This window comes from Cervus canadensis, chromosome 4 (assembly GCF_019320065.1).
Source record: "Cervus canadensis isolate Bull #8, Minnesota chromosome 4, ASM1932006v1, whole genome shotgun sequence".
Classification (NCBI taxonomy): Eukaryota; Metazoa; Chordata; class Mammalia; order Artiodactyla; family Cervidae; genus Cervus; species Cervus canadensis.
Genome location: NC_057389.1, coordinates 90923821 through 90950418, shown reverse-complemented (window position 1 = coordinate 90950418; position 26598 = coordinate 90923821). Strand labels below are relative to the sequence as shown.

Below are 26598 nucleotides of genomic sequence, written 5' to 3'. Positions count from 1 at the left end.
TCCAGTAGTCATGTATGGATGTGAGAGCTGGACTATAAAGAAAGCTGAGCACCAAAGAATTGATGCTTTTGAACTATGGTGTTGGAGAAGACTCTTGAGAGTCCCTTGGACTGCAAGGAGATCCACCAGTCAATCCTAAAGGAAATCAGTCCTGAATGTTCATTGGAAGGACTGATGCTGAAGCTGAAACTCCAGTACTTTGGCCACCTCATGTGAAGAACCAACTCATTGGAAAAGACCCTGATGCTGGGAAAGACTGAAGGCGTGAGGAGAATGGGATGACAGAGGATGAGATGGTTGAATGGCACCACTGACATTGTGGACATGAGTTTGAGTAAGCTCCGGGAGCTGGTGATGGACAGGGAAGCCTGGCATGCTGCAGTCCACGGGGTTGCAAAGAGTCGGACACGACTGAGCAACTGGACTGAACTGAAGCTACCAGGGAAGCCCTCAGAAGGCCCTGCTCTCTGTTCAATGCTCTGCTCGTCCTGTCTTGAAAATCTTGACACTTTTTAAACAAGGGATCACGTCTTTTCAGTTTGCACTGAACCCTTCAAATTAAATAGCTTATTTCAATCCCAGCAGCATCTCTGGCAGATGAAAAATCCATCGGAAGTGCCCTGTGTGTGCCAGGGGGTCGTCCCAAAGAACTAAACCAACTGAAGAAACGTTATGCAGCCTTAATTCTTTCTAATTCTCATGCAAGGCTGAATTGTCTGTAATTGCAAATGCACCCATGTATTCAGATGCTTCCAAGCCAAGGAAGAAAGTGAGTCCTGGGAAACCAGAGAAGGAACCTGGTCCTTCGGGTCTTTAATAATAACAGTTTACTGAACACTTATGAACATACCAGGCACTGTTTGAAGCACCCTGTCTGGGAGATCTTAGTTAATCATTCCATAAGCCAAAGTGGCAGGGATGGGGTGGGGGTGGTGTTAACATCAATGCCAGTTAACAGAATGGGACACAGAGGCTCAGAGAAGTGAGAGTTCTTGCCCAAGTCTAACAGCTGATTCATGGTGGAGCAGGGATTTGAACCCAGGCCATCTGAGCAAGTTTTTGACCACTGTTCCATGCTGCCCTTAGGGGTCAGCTCTATCTGGAGACATCTTGTCCTCCTGGACCTCCCTGAATTGACAGCAAACTGCCTCCTTCCACATGGAGAAAGCCTCTCTAAATATTTGATGATTGGATGTTGTTCAGTTGCTCAGTCATGTCTGACTCTTCGTGACCCCATGAACGGCAGCACGCCGGGTTTCCTTGTCCTTCACTGTCTCCCAGAGTTTGCTCAAATTCATGTCCATTGAGTTGGTAATGTCATCCAATCATTTCATCCTCTGTTGCCCACTTCTCCTCTTGCCCTCAGTCTTTCCCAGCATCAGGGTCTTTTCCAATGAGTCGACTCTTCACATCAGGTGGCCAAAGGAATGGAGATTCAGCTTCAGCATCAGTCCTTCCAATGAATACTCAGGGTTGGATGGGACATGAAAAATGGAAACCATCTGGTCACGTGCTGTGGTGGGCACATCCCTCCTCCTTTTTCTTAGGAGGCAGAAAGGTGGAGGCTACTGATTGCCCAACACCCGGCACACCTGGGAGCCACGCTGCCCACCCCACCCCACCTCTGCTTCCCAGACCCACAGACCAGTTCACTCCTGAGATTCCAGTGGCCACCAGAACTAGGATTCAGGAAGGGAGGCAGCCAGGATGCAAAATTTGAGAGGAACTCTTGCTTTGGGCCATGCCAGGGCAGAGTCACCCCCAGAGGGTGAATGCCTCTTTAAATTTTACATCCTGGGTGCCATGTCAGCTTCCTTATTATTTAAGAAAGAGTTGTTAATCGAATGTGTTGAATATTTAATTCTCCATTGTTAGCTACTGTTAGTAAGCTGTGCTGAATTTCCTCAATCATTTATCTTTTGGTGACATCTCTGATCATTTCCTTAAGATGAATTTCTAGAGGCACCATTGCTGGTTGAAACAGTAAAACCTTCTAGAAACTTTTTTTTTGGATATACATTATCAAAGGACTGTGGTTTAGGACTCACCCACCATGAAAAATAACATCCATGTGTCCTCACTCTTGGACAACACTGTGTGTAACTAAGTAACAGAAACAAGCAAAACACTTGCCAATTTGATAAGTTAAAAATTCTATTTCATCTTGATTTGCTTTTTTCCCCCTTTTTGGTGTGGTTTTGAGTGAAGTTGGTAATTTTTTCCCTTATGTTTTCTATTTTTTTATTTCTTTTAAAATTGGCTATTTATATCCCTTGCTGATTTTTGTGTGAGGACATATATCTTTTACTCATAGGAGACATAGATACATATTCATTTTGTATTAAAGATATGATCTCTTGGTCAATGAGGTCACAAATATTTTCCTCATTTTTCATAATTTCTTTCGAATTCTGTTCATGGTTTCCCTCTAAATCCTTGAAAAATCCGTGTTAGCAGTGTCTTTGTTATTGATGAAGTCCTTGGAACACACCTGAGTTTATGCTAAGAGATAAGATAGTTTGAGATGGGGTTGGCCACCGGAAGACCACGTGTGTGATTAGAGGGGTTGGACTTTCAGCCTGGCCTCCAGACAGGGGAGAGGGTTTGGAGATGGAGTTCAGTCATGTGGTTAATGACTTGATCAATCTCACCGATATAATGAAACCCCAATAAAAACTCTGTTCACCAAGGCTCAGAGAAGCTTCCTGGCTGGTGGGCACATTGATATGCCAGGATGGTGCTGTGATGTGTCCTGATTCCACGGAGAGAAGACACAGGAGCCATGTCTTCCAGTCCGCCCATGTCCTCCATGCTCTTGGCCCCCGCCCTGTGTGGCTCTTTATCTGAGTGGTCCTGACTTACATCTTTTATAATAAAGCCGTCACGGTCCCACAGCATTTTCCTGAGTTCTATGAGCCATTAGGTTGTTATTTGGTCATTTAGTCGTGTCTGACTCTTTATGACCCCATGGACTGCCAGGCTTCCCTGTCCTTCACTGTCTCCTGGAGTTTGCTGAAACTCATGCCCATTGAGTCGATGATGCCATCCAGTCATCTCATCCTCTGTCGTCCCCTTCTACTCCTGCCCTCAATCTTTCCCAGCATCAGAGTCTTCTCTAGCAAGCAACTAAATCTGAGTGGGTTGTGATAACCCCCAAATTATAGCCAGCCAGTCAGAAGTGCAGGTGGCGTGGAGAACCCCCAAGCTTGCATCTGGCATCTGAGGTGAGGGTAGTTTTGGTGGGAACCATGCTCTTTAACTTGTTGAGTCTGAGCTAACTCCAGTAGAAAACATCAGAATCATACTGCTGTGTGCCTGGTTATGTCAGAACACTCATCCTGATCCTGACATTGGCCAGAACCAGCCCAGCAAGAATCCCTTTCCACTTTCCACAGTCTCACCAAGCCTGGTAGATGAAAATCCAGCCAACTAAGCAGAAGCTCTATCTGCCCCTCTCCCACCCAAGTTTCCATTCCTCCTGGTCTAGAATTGCCCCTCCTTCTAAGTGTCTGGGTTCCTACTCTCACTGGTCTGTCCCCTCTTATACATTCTTCCAGGTTTCAGCCACGATGTCACCGCCTCCAGGAAGCACTCCCTGGCCAGCTCAGCTCTCCCCATCTCTCCCTATTCTACTGTCCATAGTGTGTCCAGCTTGCTCAGTGGCAGCATTTCCTGCCAGCACACCCAAGGCTGAGTAGATAAGCTTCCACATACTCCATTGGAGGACATGACCCATCTGAAGACAAAGATGGAGACCCCAATAACAGGAGCGAACGTGCTTATCTCACGTGCCCTGTGCCAGCCACTTGACATTCATGATGTCACCGAAGCTTCCCTTCACCTCCAGTGGTGGTCCTAGTATCATACCCATAGTCGGATGAGGAAGCATGGGCTCAGAGAGGGCAAGCATCTTGCCCTGGTGGACAAGACAGCTGGTGGACCCCAAGGTCAGGTCAGAGGCAGTACCCACAGCCTCCAGGCTTCCCCAAGCATCCTCTGAAATGCCCTGCCAGGCCCAGCGCCAAGCACAGACTCTACCAGTCGAAGTGGCCGTGCAGACTTACAATAGTCTGTCACGTAGAAATAGGTGGCTTCCGTCCAAGATCCGTTGCCTGCCAGGGACGTGGCCCGAACTCGCACGCTGTAATTTCCAGGCGGCAGCCCGCGTAACCGGCAACCGCGCTCCAGAGCATAATGCCGGCGGGAGACGCAGAGGTGCAGCTCCTGAAAGACAAAGATCCCACTCAGAAACGACATGGAGGGAGTGAGGCATAAACACTGCAACATGTGAGCGACTCTGAACCTCGTGGGATTCCAGAACCATAGCTCTATGGATAAGGCACCGATAGAGAGGTTATCGGGCTTCCCTGGTGGCCCTGAGGGTAAAGAATCCACCTGCAATGCAAGGGACCCAGCTTCGATCCCTGCATCAGGAAGATCCCCTGGAGAAGGGAATGGCAACCCACTCCAGTATTCTTGCCTGGAGAATCCCATGGACAGAGGAGCCTGGTGGGTTACAGTCCAAGGGGTTGCAAAGAGTTGGACACGACTGAGTGACTTTCACATTTTCACTTTCAGAAAAGTCATTGTTGTTGATAATAGCCAATATTCCAAAACCATAACCAAGCACATGGCTTAGCTCATGGCACTTAACCCTTATGATGTCACACTTAGCTTAGTTAGAAACAAGGAAAGTGAGGCTTAGAGCAGAGGTCAGTGAACTTTGGCTGTAAAGGGCCAGAGAGTAAATTATTTTTAGCTCCAAGGGGGCCAGGTGGTCACTGTTACCAATTCAACCTTCAACAGCTCAAAAGCCGTCAGAACCAGATCCTGAATCTCTAATTCCGTAGACAAACAGGCGTGGCTGTGTGCCCATAAGACACAGTGGATGCTGAAAGCTGAACCTCGCAGAAATTTACACATGTGAGATACTAGGGCTTCCCTGGCGGCTCAGACAGTAAAGAATCTGCCTGCAATGCAGGAGACCCAGGTTCAATCCCTGGATCAGGAAGATGCCCTGGAGAAGGGAATGGCAACCCACTCCAGTATTCTTGCCTGGAGAAATCCATGGACAGAGGAGCCTGGCAGGCTACAGTCTATGGGGTCACAAACAGTTAGACACAACTACGTGACTAACACACACACATACACACACATGAACTACAGTTTTTCTTTTGAATTTTTTTCAACTGTTTGAAGATGTGAAATTGATTCTTAGCTCTTGAGCTGTACAAAAACAGGCATTGCATAAATAGTTTGTCTTCCGCTGCTGGGGGAGTTGAAATGATTTGTCCTAGATCTCATAGCTGGTCATTGGCAGGGCAGCCCTTGAACCCAGAACTGTCTGGCTCCAAAACCACCAACTGTCTGGCTTCCTTGAAACCACCACAGAGTATTTTCACCAGGACTCCAGGAGGGCAGGAAAGAAGGAACCCAGATCTCCTAAATCACCTAAGAACCAAACAGATACATGGACTTAATGTCTTAAGGACAAATTTTAAAACAGCTTCCTTGTCACAATGTAGCCTTTTGATTTATTTATTAAAAGAGTTTGTGTGTGTGTGTGTGTGTGTGTGTGTGTATATGTGCGCACACATGCACATTCAGTCATGTCCAACTCTTTGTGACCCCATGGACTGTAGCCTGCCAGGCTTCTCTCTCCATGGGATTTCCCAGGCAAGAATACTGGAGTGAGTTGCCAATTCCTTCTCCAGGGGATCTAAAAGAGTTGGGATCTACTTAAATGTCTGGCAAGAAGGGTAGAGATAAGTAAGTATACATACCCCAGCAATAAACATGTAAAAAGAAAGAAACCCAGGGCTTATTAGGAGAAGCATAAGGCTCACTGGGAAATATGATCATGAAACTTCTAAGCGTCAGCCAGTTTTAAAACTTTCCAAAACAGCTCCAAGTTCATAGTGCATGCAGGGAACTGGACTGGAAAATTTCAGGAGGGAGTGGGAGGAGGGAGAGAAACGTAAAAACTCCCGTGCTTATCATGTGATAATAACAGCAAGAAAACAGATCAGGCTAGTGGTAGGGGTGGGGAAGTCTAGTCCAAAGGTTCTTCCAAGTCGAATGAGTCACCAAGTGGAAAGGGACAAATAAGCAAATATAGAAACCAAAGGGAGCTGCTATCCGGGGAGAAAGGGAAAATATAGCCTCCAGTGCTGATCGGGTACCTCGAGGGGTGAGGACAGAGAAGGGAGCCTGCTAGAAGGACCTAGACACACCAAAAAAAAAAAAAAACAAAAACAAAAACCAAGAAGCAAGTCTGATGAAGAGTGGAGAAGCCAATTACAGAAAAGTTTGTGCAAACAGGGGGAAAAAAAAAAACAGCTCAAAACTGCAAAAACATGCTGAAGCAAAGATGTTAAGTGCACAGAAACTGAAAATTGATGCTCTTTCCAAGGAGATGGTTCCTGGGTCCAGGGTGTCCCAGGATGGGAGGGGAAGAGGCGAGGGGAGAAATGACTGATGCGAAGTTCAAGGAGAGGCAGAATCAAAAACAATGGTGATTTTGGCTGTTCAACTAGCAAATAAGGGGAAAAAATTACCTCCCACCAAATGCTGGAGAGAATTTTGTAAACCTGGCAAAATTACATCCCAACAGTACAATTGGTGTAATAAAACTTTTTTTTTACTTTACTTTTTACCTTATCAAGGGTTTTCCAGGTGGTACAGTGGTAAAGAACCTCCCTGTCAATACAAGAGTTGCCAGAGTCATGGGTTCAATCCCTGGGTGGGGAAGATCCCCTGTAAGAGGAAATGGCAACCCACTGCAGTATTCTTGCCTGGAAAATCCCATAGACAGAGGAGCCTGATGGGCTATAGTCCACAGGGTCACAAAGAGTCAGACGCAACTGAGCATACACACACATTATTCAAAGCAATGCTAGACAATTAAAGAAAATGGAAATAACAGACCAGTTTTGTTCATGAAGAGTTTTTTTTTTTTCTTTTAAGGTATTACAACCTCTCCCTCCTAACCTTCCCTCCAACTCCCTGTTCCCCTAAAGAGCAAATAGGGCTGGTCTGTCTGGGATCAGGGTCAGGCAGAGATTTCGATGGGGACTGGTGGTAGGGATTCCTACTGGTGACCCCTGGGTTCCAGAAATGAGAGAGGCAGGCCAGCGACGGTGGCTAGGAGAAGTTAGGGTTGGATCCAGTGCCAATAGGGTAACCCAAGTTATATTGGGATGCAGGAATTTAGTGTTCAAACCTGGGAAATTCCAGGCAAATGAGGATGAGATGGCCACAGTAGCAGAGACCTGTCTCCATAGAGACAGAAAGCAGATTAGCGATTGCCAAGGGCTGGAGGGAAAGGAAGTAGGAAAGACTGGGGGTTTAATGGCTGGAGGTGGAGGTAGGCTTTCTTTGAGAAGTGATGAAAATATTCTGGAATTGTGGTGATGGTAGCACAACTTTGTAACTATATTACAAATCACTGCATTGTATTAATATGTGTTCAGTTCAGTTCAGTCACTCAGTTGTGTCCGACTCTTTGCAACCCCATGGACTGCAGCACACCAGGCCTCCCTATCCATCACCAACTCCCAAAGTCCACTCAAACTCATGTCCATTGAGTCAGTGATGCCATCCAACCATCTCATCCTCTGTTGTCCCCTTCTCCTCCCACCTTCAATCTTTCCCAGCATCAGGGTCTTTTCAAATGAGTCAGCTCTTCACATGAATATATTAAGTGGTTGTATTTCACCATGTGTGAATGTATCTCAATTTAGCTGTTATTTAAAAACCCTTATGCCTAAGCCAGTCAGCACACTGTCCTGGTTGTGTGACTAGGTGTCATGTGACCTCAGCCTGGCTGGAAATGCTGGGACACAGACTCTCTTCTTCCAGGCTTGGTGCTGAGAGAACATGAGTGTTGGAACCTCTAAAATCACAGCACAGCCAGGAGCTACTGGGCTCACTGCAAGGACCCTTGAGACACAAAAGAGCCAAAGGAATCTGGATCCAGCTGTGCCTGAACTCCATCAGCTGGTTGTGGAAGCCAATAAGCTTCCCTTTTGTCATAAGTTACTTTCGTGGCTGCTGGTGGAAGATGAAGTGTAATGGCTTAGAGAATCTAAAATCCAGAGCTGGAAATCCCAGTCTCCTCTTTCTACTGGACCATGATCACCCCCAACATAAAAACTTTAAAAGGCTGTATATCCACCAGTTTTATGTATGCACCATCTTCTATGTATCCATTCTTCTTCTAGTGGCTTGCACTTTTTGCTAGTGGTGAAATTTTTATGCATAAAGCTTTGCTACCAACCCAAATCTGAACTATTTCTTTAGAGCAAATGGGATTAATATATATGGGATGAGATATTAAATTTCACTAAAATCACTAATGGCTCCCTGTGAATTGTGCCTCTCTTTATATACCCCTGAAGGCTCCTCTCCCACACTGATTCTGGGCTCGGCCACTAGACTCACACTGGTGCATATTTTTCCTTGACAAATGTTTCTTTTGACAACTGTCTGCAGGACATACAAAAACAGGCCAGGGGCCAGTTTGGCCCGTAGATCATAGTTTGCTGATTTCAATTCGAAATCATCATCAAAGCTGAGTATCTGGGCATCCAGAGATGTGGTTCCAGGAAGGATCAACAGATGGAGGTCCATTTGTCATCTCTGGCTTGGGGAAGCTGAGCTGTGCCCACCAACCTCTGTTGCGTGCGTGCTAAGTCAGTTGTGTCTGACTCTTTGCGACCCCATGGACTGTAGCCCACCAGGTTCCTTTATCCATGGGATTCTCCAGGCAAGAAATCTGGAGTGGGTTGCCATGCCCTCCTCCAGGGGATCTTCCTGACTCAGGGATCGAACCCACATCTCCTGCAGCTCCTGCATTGCAGGCAGATTCTTTACTGCTGAGCCACTGAGGAAGCCAACAACCTCTGTTAGTGGGTGGCAAACTAGAGCCCACAGGCTGAATCTGGTTCATTGCTTGATTTTGTAAATACAGTTTTATTGGCAAATGGCCATGCCCATTCATTTTCATTCTGTCTGTGTCTGCTTTGAAGCTATGATGTCAGTGTCAAGCAATTGACCCAGAGACTGTATGGCTCCAAAAGGTGAAAATATTCACTTTCTGGCCCCTTATAGAAAATTACCTCTGATCCACGTGATCACCCTCAATGGCAGATGGCAGGTGCCAGAGTCCAAGGGTCTGGGTTTGAGTGTTGGATGTGTAACCTTGAGAAAGTCTATTTGGCTCCCTAAATTTCCATTCTCTCAGCCATAAAGGGAGACACTCACCAGCAGATTCTACCTTGTAGGGTCATTGTGAGGTATAAACGGATCCTTGCAAAGGGCTCAACTGATGGCAGGGTATACCCCCTGGGTCAACTCAGGGAGGTGACCTGACATCCACCTGAAGTCATCCAGTAAATGGGAGAAGTGGCCCCAATCAGGCCAAGCCTCAGCAGTGCCTCTCTGGCGTGCGTGCTTAGTCATTCAGTCGTGTCTGGCTCTTTGCAACTCCATGGACTGTAGCCTGCCAGACTCCTCTGTCCATGGGATTCTCCAGGCAAGAATCCTGGAGTGGGTTACCATTTCCTCCTCCAAGGAAACCTTCCAGACCCAGGGATCATGCCTGCATCTCCTGTGTCTTCTATGTTGGCAAGCGGATTCTTTACCATGGAGCCACAGGTAGACAATAAGCCACATCTGAGGATAGAGACTTGCCCCACAGTGGTTACTAGCTTAGAATGGGGGCCAGCAAATCCAGCCTGCTTGCTGCCTGTTTTTGCAAATAAAGTTTTAATGGCACACAGCCATCCCCCTTCATTTACATATTATCTGCACATGGCTTTCACAATGCAAAGGCAGAATTGAGTAGCTGCAGACACCATCTGACCACAAAGCCAAACATGTTTTGGATCTGGACCTTTACAGAAAGAATTGCCAACCCCTGGATTAGAACATCAGATAGCCTTGGGTTCAAATCCTGATTCTATTCTTATAAACCTTGGATGCAATTTAAATTCTGGGTGCCTCAGTCAGTACTAAGCTCACTGGGTTTTCTGAGGATTTATTGTATTTCATTGATCCCAAGAGACATAGTATTTCTACATTTGATGTCTCTGAAATCTGAATGCATCTTAGAGTTAGAATGGGCAGCACCTTTTTCTTTCCAAGCAGTCTGTGAGAATAACAGGGCTTCTTATCACATGTTAGATGTGGTAAAATTGGATAAATGAGATACCATGTACAAAGCATTTAGCATGCATGGGGCACATAGTCCTGGGGAGAGTTTAGCTACAATAAAATGTTGGACCTGACCCATCTCCCTGGAAAGTCATATATCAAGGCCTTGAGTCTTCATAACAAAGCATCTAATGAGAGAAGCATGGGGGCCAGAATTTACGAAAAGGAAGGAGGTACCAATAACATCCCCGGGCATTAAGGATCTTACCTCTTCGCCGTATCGTCGATAACTCACTTCATACAGCACAATCAGGCCATTGGGTTCCTTGGGCTCCTGCCACATCAAGTGAACGACGTTGTTCTCGAAGATTTCATGGGTCACGGGGCCAACAATATCGTCTGCCTTGGCTGTAAGGAGCAGTGATTAGTGTTGGGGACTCCATCCCTGGATCAAACCCCGCCTCCACCACTGAGCAGGTGAGCGACCTTAAACTGGTTGTGTAACTTTCCTGTGTTCCATTTCCCTTATTGGAGAATGGACATTCTCGTGGAATTCTTTACATATTTATGTCTATCTATCCATCTATCTATCTATTTATGTATCTATTGATCTATCTTACATACTGTTGGTTAGGTTTCTCTGGAAAACCCTAATATACTATATATATACATATATATAGTATATACTATATATGTATGTATTTCTTAATTTCACTTTATTTTTCTTATGACTCACATACTGAAAAAGAGTCAGACACAACTTAGCAACTAAACAACAAGAAAGATGATTATAGTTAACAATGTATGTGTGTGTCACTCAGTTATGTGTGACCTTTGTGACCCCGTGGACTGTAGCCCACCAAGCTCCTCTGTCCATGGATTTCTCCAGGCAAGAATACTGGAGTGGGTTGCCAGTCCCTTCTCCAGGGGATCTTCCCAACCCAGGGATCGAATTCATGTCTCTTGCACTGCAGGCAGATTCTTTACTGTCTGAGCCACCAGGCAAGCACAAAGTTAATAATACTGTGTTTTATACTTGAAAGCCGCTGAGAGTAGATCTGAAATCTTCTCACCTCAAATAAGAAATGGTAATTATGTGCCTTGATGGAGATGTTAGCTAATGCTATTGTGGTAAAGATTTTGCAATATATAAGTGGAGCAAATCAACACATTGTACACCTGAAATTTACACAATGTTTTATGTCCACTGCATCTCATGGGAAAATGAAAAATGATGAAGGCAAATAAAGTCTCATGTATGCTGCCTAGAGAGTGGAGAGCTTCCTTGGTCAGCCTGCAAATCTTGGCTCTGCGATGAGTCGACCTACCTTCAGGCATGGTCCTGGCGCTGACGTAGGCAGCCACGCTACACCTCTCCTCGGGAGAATCTTGGTTGCAAGCCTGAAGCTCGATGCGATAGCCAGTAAAGTGACGCAGGCCGGAGATGACCAGCGACTCCTTGTTCACCACTTTCTCGAAGGGTCTGTGCTCCTCCGAGCTCGTGGGCGTGCTGGTGGAGGAGGTATTGGGGAACCCCAGAAAGGTGGGTATGGCCGCTGTCACATTCCCCACATCACCAAGGGCTCTGCGTTTCCTTGATGGCCTGTCATGACAGGGGGACACACCTGGTCATACAATCACCATCTTTGAAAAAATGCTGCTGGAGAATAAAAGGCTTAAAACCAAAGACTGAGATGCAGTGAGATTCAAGGGGAGGAGCGTGTAGATTACAATGTAAATTTCCAGGAATTATAGCCCAGAGTCACTTTTAAAGAAGATGCCCTCCTAGGCATCATGTCAGGCAAGCCCGCCCCAAGAGAGGAGTGGGGAGGCTCTGGGACCACCCATAGTAGACACACCAATATTCCCCTCAACATGCTTAATTTCAGATTTTCATTTTGCAGATGAACAGTCCAGCCAGAGTCAGTGTCAAAAGTGAGATGCCAAAAGTGTATGAATCTAACCCTGCCAAATGGTTCAAGCTACTTGACACCATCACCAGTTTAACCAGGAGAAATACATCTTCTTATTCTTAGGACCCTTTAGGACAATGGCATAATCTAAGTGATTAAACTTCAATCCTTGGTAAAAAAAAAAAATCTTAACACTCAGGTTGCTAAGGGTAACTCCCAAAATTGCCTATGCGATTGGCACGTTTTCTCCCCTTTAAAAGACGAAGAAAAATGTTCATAGCCTAAAAAAATTATAAATCCAAAAAGAAAGGTGTAAAGAAAATTTGAATTCCTCAGCATTCCACTGACTGCTTTGTCCTTTGGGCAATTATTTTTTCTGTGAATGTTACATATGGGTATAATGGGAGGATCAAGCTAGTTCTATAATCCACTTGGCTCACTTGTATTAGAAACAATCTCAAATATTTTCCTGAAAACATAATGTCTCAAGTAGGAAGGAATTTACTTTTTTTTTTCTTCTTCAACATGAAGATATTCCCTGCTTGTTATGAAAGTGCCACATGCTCATTGCAGAAAACTTGGAAACCTGTAGAATATTCCATTTAATGCAAGAACCATAATTTACTTAGTCATTCTCCAATTTTTAAAATATAAGCATATTCCCCATTTTTTTTGCTATTATAAATATTACTGTGATCACTGTCCACATGTCTCATCAGTTCCTAAAAGTAGTTTCTAAGAAATTGTTAGATTATGCCTCTTCATACCTATGGCTAAATTGCTATCCTCCAGACCCTTTAAACTGACTTGTGGTCTCACCCATAAAGGGGCTTCCCAGGTGGCAATCGTAGTAAAAAAATCTGCCTGCCAACGCAGGAGATGAGACGTGGGTTCGACCCCTCAGAGGAGGGCATGGCAACTGGCCCCCAGTATTCTTGCCTGGGGAATCCCAGGGACAGAGGGGATTGGCAGGCTACAGTCCATAGGGTCCCAAAGAGTTAGACTCGACTGAAGCAGCTTAGCACACTGATATATCTTGTCTCTTTGTTTATTTATATTGTACCTACTTTCTGAAACTCATTCTAAGAGTTTCAGGGTTGATTTTCTTAGGTTTTCAAGGAATACTCTTGGATAAAGGGTCAGTAAACTTGTCACATAAATGCTAGATAGTAAATATTTGGGGTTTTGCCAGACATGTGTTTTTTGTCACAGCTGTTCAACTTGCAATGGCTTTCAAGCCATGGCAGCTTGGAAATAGCCAGAGACATGATGTAAACAAGTGGGCGTTGGCTACATTCCAATAAAACTTGTTGACAAAAACAGGCAGTCTGTCTACTCTTGAATAAGAATACCTGAAAATGTCAATGCTTTTGTTTCCCACAATCCATTCCAATTCTCATTTCTGCATTACTGCATTGGCTAGATACCCAGAGAATTGTTAATTAGTTATGATGAGATTGGCTTCCTTCCAAAGTAAACAGGAATAGTTTTAAGAAAGATGTTACTTTGGATGTTGGTTTCATCTAAATAATATTTATCTTGTTGCTGAAGTTTTCTAGTCCTAGCTTTATAAAAGGCCTCTCCCCCACCGCCTTTCTTTAAGTTCAGTTCAGTTCAGTCACTCAGTCACGTCTGGTTCTTTGAGACCCCATGGACTGCAGCACGCCAGGCTTTCCTGTCCATCACCAACTCCTGGAGCTTACTCAAACTCGATAGTCAGTGATACCATCCAACCATCTCATCCTCTGTCGTCCCCTTCTCTTACCACCTTCAGTCTTTCCCAGCATCAGGGTCTTTTCAATGAGTCAACTCTTTGCAACAGGTGGCCAAAGTATTGGAGCTTCAGCTTTAGCATCAGTACTTCCAATGAATAGTCAGGGTTGACTTCCTTTAGGATTGACTGGTTGGATCTCCTGCAGTCCAAGTGACTCTCAAGAGTCTTCTCCAACACCACAGTTCAAAAGCATCAATTCTTCGGTGCTAAGCTTTCTTTATAGTCCAACTCTCACATCCATACGTGACTACTGGAAAAACCATAGCCTTGACTAGACGGACCTTTGTTGGCAAAGTAATGTCTCTGCTTTTTAATATGCTGTCTAGGTTGGTCACAGCTTTTCTTCCAAGGAGAAAGCATCTTTTAATTTCATGACTGCAGTCAACATCTGCAGTGATTTTGGAGCCCCCCAAAATAAAGTCTCTCATTGTTTCCATTGTTTTCCCATCTATTTGCCATGAAGTGATGGGACCAGATGCTATGATCTTAGTTTTCTGAATGCTGAGTTTTAAGCCAACTTTTTCACTCTCCTCTTTCACTTTCATCAAGAGGCTCTTTAGTTCTTCTTCACTTTCTGCCATAAGGGTGGTGTCATCTGCATATCTGAGGTTATTGATATTTCCCCCAGCAATCTTGATTCCAGCCTCTTTAGGTTAGTAATTTTAAAAATCTTAGTTCCCCAGCCAGGGGTTGAATCTACATCACCTGCAGTGGAAGCACAGGATCTTAACCACTGGACACCCAGGGAACACCACCCCCCCATAATTTTTAATAAATGTTATTTAATGAGATTATTATGACTTTCCTTATTGAATCTCTTGATGAATTAGATTCTACTATCAGAACACCTGATCTTGAATCATCTTTGCACTTATGAGATTGATGGTATTGCAAGCAGAGTGCTTTGTTTAGGACATTTGGATCTAAAATCCCATATTAGTTGGTCCTGGGGTTTTCTTTCAATGTAGAATCTTCATCAGGTTCTGCTTAGGGATGTTGTTTTACAAAATGAATTGGGAAGATTTCCATATATTTATATGCTCTGGAAAAATTTCTGAAAATAGTTTCTCTTTGAGAGTGTGAAAGAATGCATGTAGAAAACTCTCCAAACCTGGGGCCTTTTTGTGAAGAAATTCATTGACACTGTTTTTTCCAGTATTTTCCCGAGGTCATTAGGATAGTTAATATTTCTGCTGCTTCCTGAATTAGCTTAGAAAAGTTAAAATTTTCACCTCTCTGAAACTTTCAAATTAGAGAGCTCATGGTTATCTACAGAATTTACCACAAATTTAGCTATATTAATTTTCCCTCCCTCTCTAACACATTATATTTTACATTTTATAGTTTTTTTTTTTAATTAAAAAAATCATTTAAGTCTACTAATTTACAACAAAGTCCAGGTTTGGCAATATTCTACAAGTGAAGGTATATGATGGTCATGTCTCTGATATTTTCCAAACAAATCTTTTCTTTTTTGCCTGCACCATACAGCATGCATGGGATCCCAGCTCCGAGATCAGGGATCAAACCCAGGCCTCCCTGCACTGGAAGCATGGAATCTTAACCACTGGACCACCAAGGAAGTCCCTCCAAATGGATTTGAATGAAAATTTCCATTTCAACTTCCACCCAATAGAAATCTAAGTGATCCACTTTTAATCACCAGGAAGTAGAGTTTTCTGTTCGAGCTCTTGAAGTTTACCTTTAGTTTTTGTTGTGTTGTCATCAGCAAAAACAAACCTTACTTTGTGGGCACTCACTAAGATTTTCTTTGTGGTCCTTTTGTCTGAAAAGACCATTGACATTCCTGAATGGAAACCAAAACTAGTAAGCCAAAGATACACCCATGCTAGCAAGATTCAAAACATTGCTATACAAGCACAGATGAGCTTTCCAGAAATGATGGAGACCCTGGGGTCTCACGAATAACTACTGAAAAATTGATTATCTAATAAAAAAGAAACACAAATGGCCTCTAACAGGCCAAATATGCATACACCAAAAGGATTATTTCCAATAGGACAAGACCACCACATGGTCACAGAAAACCCCCATGATTGGATCAAGGTCTCACATTTCTAGATCTTTGTGTGTGGGTGTGTGTGGGTGTGTGCCTTGAATGCTCAGGTGTGTCTGATTCTTCAGACCTGTTGGAATTTTAGCCCTCCAGGCTCCAGTCTGTGGGATTTTCCAGGCAAGAATACCGGAGTGGGTTGCCATTTCCTCCTCCAGCGGATCTTCCCCTCCTAGGAATGGAACCCTCACCTCCTGTCTCCCACATTGTAGGTGGATTCTTTAGCCACTGAGCTATTGTGCTACAGTCGTGTCTGACTCTTTGCAACTCCATCAACTGTGACCTGCCAGGCTCCTCTGTCCACAGGATTTTCCAGGGAAGAATACTGGAGTGGGTTGCCATTTCTTGCGCCAAGGGATCTTCCCCACCCAGGGATCGAACCTGGGTCTCCTGCATCGCAGGCAGATTCTTTACCATCTGAGCCATCAGGGAAGCCCAGATCTTTCTTTACTACAGATTATATTCCAAATGGCCACTAGAGGGCAGACTGGGGTCGAACATTGCCTGAAAATAAATAAACCCTCCCTTGGAAGAATAATCGTTTTTCATAGCTCTTACCCTGCCTTTCCAGTCTCCCCTCCTGTTCTTCCCAAGAGTCCAGGATTCTTTCCACCGACTTGCCTTTCGCCACGTTCTCTCTGCCTGTCCTCTCCTCCAGGACACCCCCTCAGCCTTCAGTCCCTCTCTCTCTTTTTTTAAAAAATTGAGACGTGCTGTAATTAGTTGGTCAGTCGTGTCTGACTCTTTGCAACTCCATGAACTTTGGCCCACCATGCTCCTCTGTCCATGGAATTCTCCAGGCAAGAATACTGGAGTGGGTAGCCATTCCCTTTTCCAGGGGATCTTCTCAACTCAGGGATCGAACCCAGGTATCCCGCACCGTAGGCGGATTCTTTACCGTCTGAGCTACCAGGGAAGCCCATAAATCCTGGAGTGGGTAGCCTATCCCTTCTCCAGCGGAATGTTCCCGACCCAGTAATCAAGCCGGGGTCTTCTGCATTGCAGGCGGATTCTTTACCAGCTGAGCCAGCAGAGTTTCCTCACATTGAAGCATAGTTGACTCTCTAAGACACACGTCAAAGGGGAGCATCCCTGACTGTCCTCAGCGGAATACAGGGACATAGCACACCTGTGCTCAGGCCTGCTCGTCATCCCGCACTAGTCACCCCAGATAAAAATGTTCCTCTCCCGGATCAGCTTTCCCCACGCCCTGCCGCTAAGTGGTTTCGCCTGACTGGGTGCCCCGCACAGTTCTGCACAAACGGCAGGCTTGATAAATAAATGTGTCACGGCATGGAGGAAGAATGGGCAGCATCTTGGAAGCCCCCTAGGAAGTACACCCTCGATTCTATGTTTTAGTAAGAGTGTGTTAGTTAGGATATTCCCCCCCACAATCATGCCCAGGTTCCATCTCAGGGTGAAGGTGTTTAACGTGTGAATTTGTGAAGCGCCCCCTCTCGGCAGAACGGCGCGATGCATGCATCAAACCACAGAAGGCCCCCGTGGATCTCAAAGGGGCTCAACATGCTTGCTGCCCCGCGAGCCCACTGGCCCTGCACTGTGCAGCCACCAGGGGCCACGCGGACGTCCCACAGGTGAGTCGTACCTAGCGTCCTCGGCAACAGGGCCTGAAGATGATTTTCTGTGAAAACAAAACCAGCCGCTTTGAGGACAGACAGAACTTCAGACAGACCTCTTCCTTCTGACAGCCTGTGCCAGCAGCCCGAGGGCGCTTGCCCCAGACCACGGGTCACTTGTTCCCATCACTTGAACCATATCTTCCCCAGCAGGTGTAGGACACGGCAAGCAGTTGGGAGGAGGGAGTCAAGAAAACACCCCCGAGACCTAGTCATCAGGGGTTCCCATGAGATGTCAAAGGTAACACTACTTTTTTCTTTTGGGTCATGCCATGGCTTCCCCTGTGGCTCAGTGGTAAAGAACCCGTCTACAGTGCAGGAGATGCAGGTTCGATCCCTGGGTGAGGAAGAACCCCTGGAGGAGGGCACGGCAACCCACTCCAGGATCCTAGCCTGGAGAATCCCCTGGACAGAGGAGCCTGGTGGGCTACAGTCCATGGGGTCGCACAGAGTCGGACACGACTGAGTGCCTGAGCACATAAGCACGCAGCACGTGGGGTCTTCCCCGACCAGGGATTGAACCCGTGTCCCCTGTATTGGAAGCCAAGAGTCTTAATCACTGGGCCACCAGGGAAGTCCAGACTAGTTTTAAACCTCATGATTGACACTGCCACTATCCTTGAGTCTGGTGGAGTTTTAATGGGTGTAACAACAACTGTCTCCACACCTGGTCTGTGCCATTCAGTGTTCTTTTGGACTCAGGGTCAGATAAGAAGGCAAGAAAGAGAAAAGAAATGTTATATATTGACAGTTCTGGTGAAGTCTCTAGCAGGAGCAATGCTGAGCCTCTGAAGAGACCCACTTTCGAATCTTGTTTTATCCCAGTGCAACCTTTGGGGGCGGGAGGTTGATCCACTTTGGAAATGACTTGGAAATGTATTGGACACTTCTGGGTAGCCATCTGGTGAAGTCCGTTAGGGGGAAGGGTCAAGAGTGGAGCAGGTGGGGGCAATTGAAAGCTCCCAGCACATTTGCTTTGTAAACCTGGGCAGAGTTAGGGGGGATAAAAAAGGCTTTGGACCCATAAAAGGGAGTTGGCAAGCGCTTCAGTGGGTTAGCAGAAAGACTCATGAGCTTATTAAGATGCAGACAGTGCTACTGCCACCTACTGGCTGGAGGCCCGGGATGCAGCTCAACATCCTACCCTGCGCAGGATGGTCCCACCCCAGAGAATGAGCTGGCTCTTCATGTCAACAGCAGCAAGGCTGAGAATCCTTGTGAGACTCGTGTAATCTCACAGCCGTAAAATATAGGAACCACTTTTCTCTCCATTCCTCAGGTGAATAAACCGAGGCACCGAGAGAGGCAGAACAACCTGTGACCCACAGAAACTTGCCTTCTACCTAAGTGTCTCAGCTTGCAGGAGGGATAAAGAGGTATGAAAAAACCAAGAGTCATTTTTACTGCAGCCCCTCTGTTTACTTCCCCTTCACTCACTAAAGGAAACACGTTTAAACAGTGAAGACGTTGGGGTTTTGACGAGGCCATGGAAAGTTCTGGAAGGATGAGAAGTTTCCTTAGATTAAAAAAAGGGAATGCACTGAGCTTGAGACTCAGCCATAAATCAAGCATTGGGCTGGGCACGCAGCTCTCTGTCATCTAATCTAATAATTGAATTTACTATCTGTAATCAATTGATTAGGTAATAATCAACAATAATCTAATGGAATTCATCAGAACTCAGACTGAGACCAGAGGTTGAGTTCATGAGATATCAGAGAGCAAAGGCTGAGTTTTTTAAACACTCCTCCTTTTGAGTGGGGAGTGGGGGCAATTCCTCTTCCTGGTAAGGCACTTGTTATAATCTCAAAATCTCTTCCTGCATCCAGGGAAGTGGCTCAGCGTGGACTCTGCCTATCCTCTGCATCTGCCCCCATTTTGTCTTGTTCGCTAAAGACCTGAGACCCCAAGCCAGTAACAGATCCTGACCTGGGGATGAAAACCACGTTGTGCAGGTAGTCTTCAAACGTCTTCCTGAACGAGGACTCCTCCAGCTCTTTGAGGATCTGAGAGTCGGTCTTCGGGCAGGAGCAGCATTCGCCAGCAGATTCCTCATACTCACTCTGGTTGTGCTTCTGGGACCCCTCCGCCTCGAACGGCGGAGACCAGGTCCGGGAGGGCAGCTTCAACCCTAGGGAAAGGCAGAGCAGGGCTCAAGACCCCATCCCGTTCCCCCCACCACCACCTACACACACATGCAGAGCAAGGGGGACCTTTTCAAAGCGGCTGGTCACATGGACAGAGCTCAGCTCAGAGATTCTGCAGAGAAGGTGCCCGTCAGCATGCAGCCCCGTCAGCATGCAGCCGGACACTGTCGGACACCACAACCCCACAAGGCTGGAGGCAAAAGGTAACTGTGCGTGTCCCTGCCCTTGGGGAACTTAACATTCCAGCCGATGAGGTGCATGGGAGTGGGAGGAATATACAGTAAACTAAGAAATGCATATGCTGTGTGTCAGATGGCAGGGGAAAAGGACAGAGGGTCTCTGGGGCGAATGTCTCAGAGAAAGTGATGCTAAGCAGTCCCCAAGTAAGTAAAAGGATGATCCATGCACATGTCTTGTGTGTGTGCTCACTCAGTCTAGCCCAACTCTTTGTGATGCCATGGACTGTAGTCCGACTGGCTCCTCTACCCACGGGATTTCCCAGGCAAGAATACTGAAGCCGGTCGCCACTGCCTCCTTCAGGGGATCTTCCATCTCCAGCACCGGCAGGCGGGTTCTTTACCACTGAGCCAGCTGGGAAGCCCATGGAAGATGCAGGCTACTCTTTAAAGGCTTAAAACCATGCCCTTGATACCGGGTGCCTACTTGTGTCTATTGAGCAAGGGAAATTCCATCTCTTCCTCTCCCTTTCAATGGCTCCGGGAGACAATGAGCTCTAAGTATCTTCCTGTGAATGCTGAGTACCCACTTGGAAGCTTTGCAAATCCTTAAACATACCTCTTAATGCTTATTAATAGACACAGAATAGCCTATGTAGGTTTTAGCTGTTAGAGGGGTTATTGATGGCATTATAGACAGAAAATAAACTTAGGATTTCCTTAGTAAAGGGTGGTGGGGGCAGGCTCCTGATTTTTTCCTGGGGAGGAAGGGACTTTTGATCGGACACAGACAGTGCTCCTGACACTTGTCACCCTTTCTGCATGCCACTTGGTGCCCTGTGGGTTTCTGTGACACATCTAGTCAAGTCCACAGGGTCAAAGTGGGAAGGTGGGGAGTGGGGGAGTCAGTGTTTCACAGGGACAGAGTTTCAGTTTGGGGAGATGAGAACGTTCTGGAGATGATGGTGGCGATGGTTGCACGGCAGTGTGAATGTGCTTAATGCTGCTGAGCTGTGCGCTTAAAAGTGGTTCAAATGGTCAATTTTATGTTATGAAAGTTTTACAATTAAAAAACCATATAGTTGATAAGACTGTACTGTATAGTTGAAATATACAATTCAATGTCAGCGTAGAAGCTAAAAGTTCTCAATAAAAAAAAGAGGGGACTTCTCTGGTGGCTCCGTGGTAAAGAATCTGCCTGCCATTGCAGTACACGCAGGTTTGATCTCTGGTCCAGGAAGATTCCACGTGCCAAGGGGCAACCAAGCCTGTGCACCCCAACTACTGAGGCTACACTCTGGAGCTGGTGCTCTGCAACAAGTGAAACCCCCACCATGAGAAGCACCGCAAAGAAGAGTAGCCCCCATTTGCCGCAACTAGAGAGAAGCCTTTGAGTAGCAATGAAGACCCAGCACAGCCAAAACTAAGTAAATAAACAAAGATTTCTTTAAAAAAAAATAATAAATATGTGAAGTGATAGATGTATTAACTAGGTGGGAGGAATTCTTTTCCAGTGTGTATGCACAAAAAAGTCATCACAATTTACATTTGAAATGTCTTACAATTTTACTTGTCAATTATATCTCAATAAAACTGAAAAAAAAAAAAAACCCACTTCTGATTCTAAAAGAAACTACTACTGATCACAGTTACTAAATTATTTGTCTCGTGTGTCTTATCAAGTTTATTTATTTGTGTGTGTACTGGGGTTTTTTCTTTGTGGCAAAATACACATAACAAAAAATTCACCATCTTACTCATTTTTAAGCACTGTGATTCAGTGTCATTAAGTATATTTACATTATTGTGCAACCATCCCCACCATCCATCTCGAGAACTTTCTCATCTTCCCAAACTGAAACTCTGTGCCCATGAAACTGACTCTCCATCTCCTGCCCCACCCCTGGCCCCCACCATCTGCTTCCTGTCTCTATAGATCTGAATCCTCCGGGGACCTCCTATAAGTGGAATCAGACAATATCTGTCCTTAGTAAGTTTTTTTTTTTAATTCCATAAACTTTGGGCATCATGACAAATAAAATCATGTCAAATCATCACCTTCTAATGACAGACTGACTTCTAGAATAAAAGTTGTTGCTTTAAAAAAAAAAGAAAGAAAGAAAGAAAACACTGCCTGCCCCGATGATGGTGGCAGTTCTAGTTGGTGGTTTCAGTTACTCGAATGCAGGGCCAAGAGTGCACATCTGAGCCCATGACTTTGCTTGCTCTCGAGTTATATAAAGCATCCGAGGAGATAAATCACGTTTGCAACCCTCTGCTCAGGCGGGGGATGAGGTCACAGGCATACATATAGCACATGATCTTAGAGCTGGGACAGCTCCCGGAGATCATCTGGCCTCCTGCCCCTTTTCCCCAAAAGGAGGCAGCCAGTGACAAGCTGGGTGACTTGCCCAAAGCCCTACATCAGGGCAGAGAAAACCTTAGTTTCCCAACCTCAATCACATGTCATCAGCTGCCCCAAGGTAGGAGGATACCAGTAACTCACAACATCTAAAGGAAAATAAACTCAGACCAGAAAGCAGAGACATCACTTTGACAACAGAGGTCCATCTAGTCAAAGCTACGGTTTTTCCAATAGTGATGTATGGATGTGAGAATTGGACTATAAAGAAGGCTGAGCACCGAAGAATTGATGCTTTCGAATTGTGGTGCTGGAGAAGACTCTTGAGAGTCCCTTGGACTGCAAGGAGATCAAACCAGTTAATTCTTAAGGAGATCAACCCTGAATGTTCACTGGAAGGACTGATGCTGAAGCTGAAGTTCCAATACCTTGGCTACCTGATGTGAAGAGACAACTCATTGGAAAAGACCCTGATGCTGGAAAAGATTGAGGGCAGGAGGAGAAAGGGGTGACAGAGGATGAGATTGGCTGGATGGCACCACCGATTCAATGGACATGAATCTGAGCAAACTCCAGGAGAGAGTGAAGGACAGGGAAGCCTGGCATGCTGCAGTCCGTGGGGTCGCAAAGAGTCGGACACGACTTAGCGACTGAACAACAACAAAGCAACAAACAACAACAAAACAACTACAGGATAAATCAGGAGCTTGGGATGAACATACACACATGATTATACGTGAGCGATAACCAACCAGGACCTACTGCCTAGCACAGGAAACTCTACTCAATATTCTGTAATAACCTATATGAGAAATTAATCTGAAAAAGAATCAGTCTAGGGACTTCCCTGGCGGTCCAGTGGCTAAGACTCTGAGCTCGCAGTGCAGGAGGGCTGGATTTGAGTACTGGTCAGGGAACTAGATCTCACATGTTGCAATGAAGACCCGGAGCAGCCAAATAAATAAATATTTTTTGAAAAGAATGAATCTATGCATGTGTATAACTGAACCACTTTGCTGCACACCCAAAACTAATACTAAATTGTAAGTCAACTATTTTTTTAATACTCAGTCGTGTCTGACTCTTTGCGACTCCATGGACTGAAGCCCACCAGTTTCCTCTGTCCATGGGATCTTTCCCGGCAAGAACACTGAAGTGGGTTGCCATTTCTTATTCCAGAGGATCTTCCCAACCCAGGGATCAAGTCCCCATCTCTTGTGTCTCCTGCATTGGCAGGCGGATTCTTTAGCACTAGCGCCACCATACTCCAATAATTTTTTTTTTAATAAATAATAAAACAGTCTAGGGATTGGGGGGAAAGCCTTTTATATAGACTCAAACAAAACAACTAAAGGGGGGAAAAAGACTTCCGTTTCTTCAGTTTGATGGACTTTCTTACAACCCAGTTTTAAAATAACGTAAGATTAATTTATACACACCAGTTTGAGGCTTCAAATATTTTTTTCCTTTTTCTGTAGATGGATGCAAGCCCATTAAGTAAATGAGATTAAAGACTGGAAAATATATGTCATTCATATACATTTTTAATGGAAAGCCTAGGGAGGAAGAAATTGGAGACTCTTTGCTGTCTCCAATCCTTAAAACTTAAGGGTCTAAAATTAGGGGCCAGGTCTTCCCTGGAGGTCCGGCAGTTAGGACCTTTCCAATGCAGGGTGGGGTGGATTTGGCCCCTGGTCGGGGAGTTAAGATCCCAAATGCCATGTGGCCAAAAAAATTAAAAGTAAAAAATAAAAATAAAATTAGAGACCAAAAAAGTCGATGTATGTATAACTGATTCACTTTGCTATACACCTGAAACTAATAAAACACTGTAAACTACACTTCAATAAAAATTTTTAAAAATAAGGGACCAAAATTCTTCCCTGACTTTGTCAATCACCACTCCACACATTAGTTATGTTTCTAGCTAAGCAGGGAAGTCTTGCTTGGGTTAACACAGCTACATCCCCACCAGGTGGACGAGCAAGGGGAAGAGGAGAAAATTCCAGAATGCAGTGATGCCAAGACATGGGGAGTGTCAGGTTTCAACATGAGTCTTCAGAGCTTGTCCGCACCCTGTGATGTTTAGAAATGTGAAAAGTCAGACAGACCTCCTCTTACTGTGCTTTTTACAAATCAAAGGTTTGCGGGAACCCCACGTCCAGCAAAACTATTATCACTGTTTTCCCAGCAGCATTTGATCACTTTGTATCTCTATGTCATGCTTCAGTAATTTTCACAATATACCAAACTTCTTCATTTTTGTTCTACTTGTTATGATGATCCATTGTCAGTGATCTTAGATGTTACTGTTGTAATCATTTGGGCATTTTTTTAAAGCAATAAAGTATTCTTTAATTAAGGTATGTGCACTTTTTTTTTAGTCTAGATTTCTTCTTTTTAAAATTTTTATTGAAATAGAATTGATTTATAATGTTGTGTTAGTTTCCAATGTACAGCAAAGTAACTGTCATATATACATATATCCTTTTTCAGATTATTTTCCACTATAGATTATTATAAGATATTGAGTAGAGTTCCCTGTGCTATACAGTAGGTCCTTATTGATTATCTATTTGGGGTAGCAACGAGTCAGATATGACTGAAGTGACTTAGCATGCATGCACACATATATTTCAAGCATATTTTTTCTTAAACATAATGCTATTGTACACTTAATAGACTATAGTAGAATGTGAATATAACTTTTATAGGCACTGGAAACCAAAAAATTCATGTGACTTGATTTACTGCAATGTTTGCTTCGTTTCCAGAGTCTGGAACTGAACCCTCGGTATCTCTGAAGAATGCCTGTGTGTGTTTTCATGTGAGATAAAATGGAGTGTGTGTTCCCACAAGCACATGCTGGAAATGGGAGGGGAAAGATGTGTCCCAGAAAACAAGAACATAGTGGATCCGGTATGGAAAACCAGCCCCTCCCTGACCCCTGTCTGCACTCACCTTTGAGGCAATAATCCAGTTCATACAGCTCACTGTCTTCCGCCTGCCTCTCCCAGAACACCAAGTAGTGTGTGATATTGCCATTGGGGTCGGAGGGAGGCTTCCACTTCAGAATAATCTGGGATGAGGAGTTAGAAACTGAGATGGGATCCAGGGGCACGGAAGGATCTGCCAAGGAGAAAGGAGACACAGATCCACCGTGAGGGTGAAGGTGCAAGTGGTCAGGTGGGCATGAGAGGGAATAGCCAAGTTAAAGAAATCCTGAGGATGTTCTCTGCAGTGTTATTTAACATTAGAGACAACTGGAGACACCAGGACATGTGGAACACTTGCCTAATAAGAGCATGGGTTACAAAACTACAATCCATGCAATACCACAGACTTTATAGATTTCCATGTTCCACCATTTTTGCCACAAACATTTACAGAGCTCTAAGAAAAGGCAAGCTTTCTTTTTTCCAGGCACTGGAAAGGTGGTGGGGAAAAGGAGGGTGGTGGGAATAGATAAAGTCACATCTTCCAGTTAACATTAGCCCCAAACCGAACCCAGTCATGGGGCAAATTTTGGCAATGGGATGCCATTCAAACCTATCACTGAGCTGGCAGTCCATTTCACATCCCCCCAAAGGCATGAACTTTGGGCTCCACAAAAGCTTCTCCTGGAGAATGGAGGTGGCTGAGAGTCAGAAAGGGGTAGGGGTAGGGGTAGGAGTCTCCAGACAGAAGACACAGTGTGTACAAAAGCCTGGAAGCTGCAAGTTTCCGGAGCTCTAAGTCCTTTGGTTTTGCTGGAGGATACACGACAAGAAGGCAGTAGTCACAAGAGCTGGTTCATAAAGCCTGGGCTCTGTCCTATAGGATGGGACTTCTCTCTGCTGATTTTGTGAGGCTGGATAATTGCCGTGGGCACTGTGCTGTGCATTGTTGTATATTGAGCAGCATCCCTGGTCCCACCTTCTAGAAAATACTCCAGTGGCCCACTCCTCCCCAAAGAAATGGAGATGTGGGGGAGATTTCCCTGGTGGTCCAGTGGTTAGAACTTTGTCTTGCAATGCAGGAGGTGCAGTTTGACCCCTGGTCAGGGAGCTAAGATGCCACATGGCTTGTGGCCAAAAAACCAAAACATAAAGCCAAAGCAATATTCTAACAAATTCAATAAAGACTTTAAAAATGGTCCACACCAAAAAAAAACCAAAAAACAAACAAACAAAAAAACCTAGAGCCTATTACACAGAGTGAAGTGAATCAGAAACAGAAAACATATCATAATTAATGCATATATAAGGAATCTAGAAAGACGGTACTGATGAACCTATTTGCAGGTCAGCCGTGGAGATGCAGACCTAGGGAACAGACTTGTGGACCCAGGGAGAGAAGGGGAGGGTAGGATGATTCCCGA

General features: G+C 45.1%; 1 protein-coding gene and 1 non-coding gene across 5 annotated transcripts in view; both read right to left on the bottom strand.

The window, feature by feature from the left end:
- The window catches only part of INSR (insulin receptor), a 141273-nt gene that overhangs the window by 17876 nt on the left and 96799 nt on the right, over positions 1 to 26598 (bottom strand). For 2 of the 4 annotated variants that reach the window (XM_043466510.1, XM_043466509.1), the window contains exons 9-14: positions 25200 to 25367; positions 19483 to 19684; positions 17523 to 17558; positions 11484 to 11758; positions 10424 to 10563; positions 4065 to 4224 (exon numbers count right to left, since the gene is read on the bottom strand). In XM_043466510.1, the coding sequence (XP_043322445.1) occupies positions 4065 to 4224; positions 10424 to 10563; positions 11484 to 11758; positions 17523 to 17558; positions 19483 to 19684; positions 25200 to 25367 (981 nt within the window). The remainder of the gene's footprint in view (positions 1 to 4064; positions 4225 to 10423; positions 10564 to 11483; positions 11759 to 17522; positions 17559 to 19482; positions 19685 to 25199; positions 25368 to 26598) is intronic. The other 2 variants (XM_043466512.1, XM_043466511.1) reach the window with 1 other exon arrangement.
- TRNAR-GCG lies at positions 16277 to 16348 on the bottom strand. The gene has a single exon. It is a non-coding gene; the product is annotated as a tRNA-Arg (tRNA).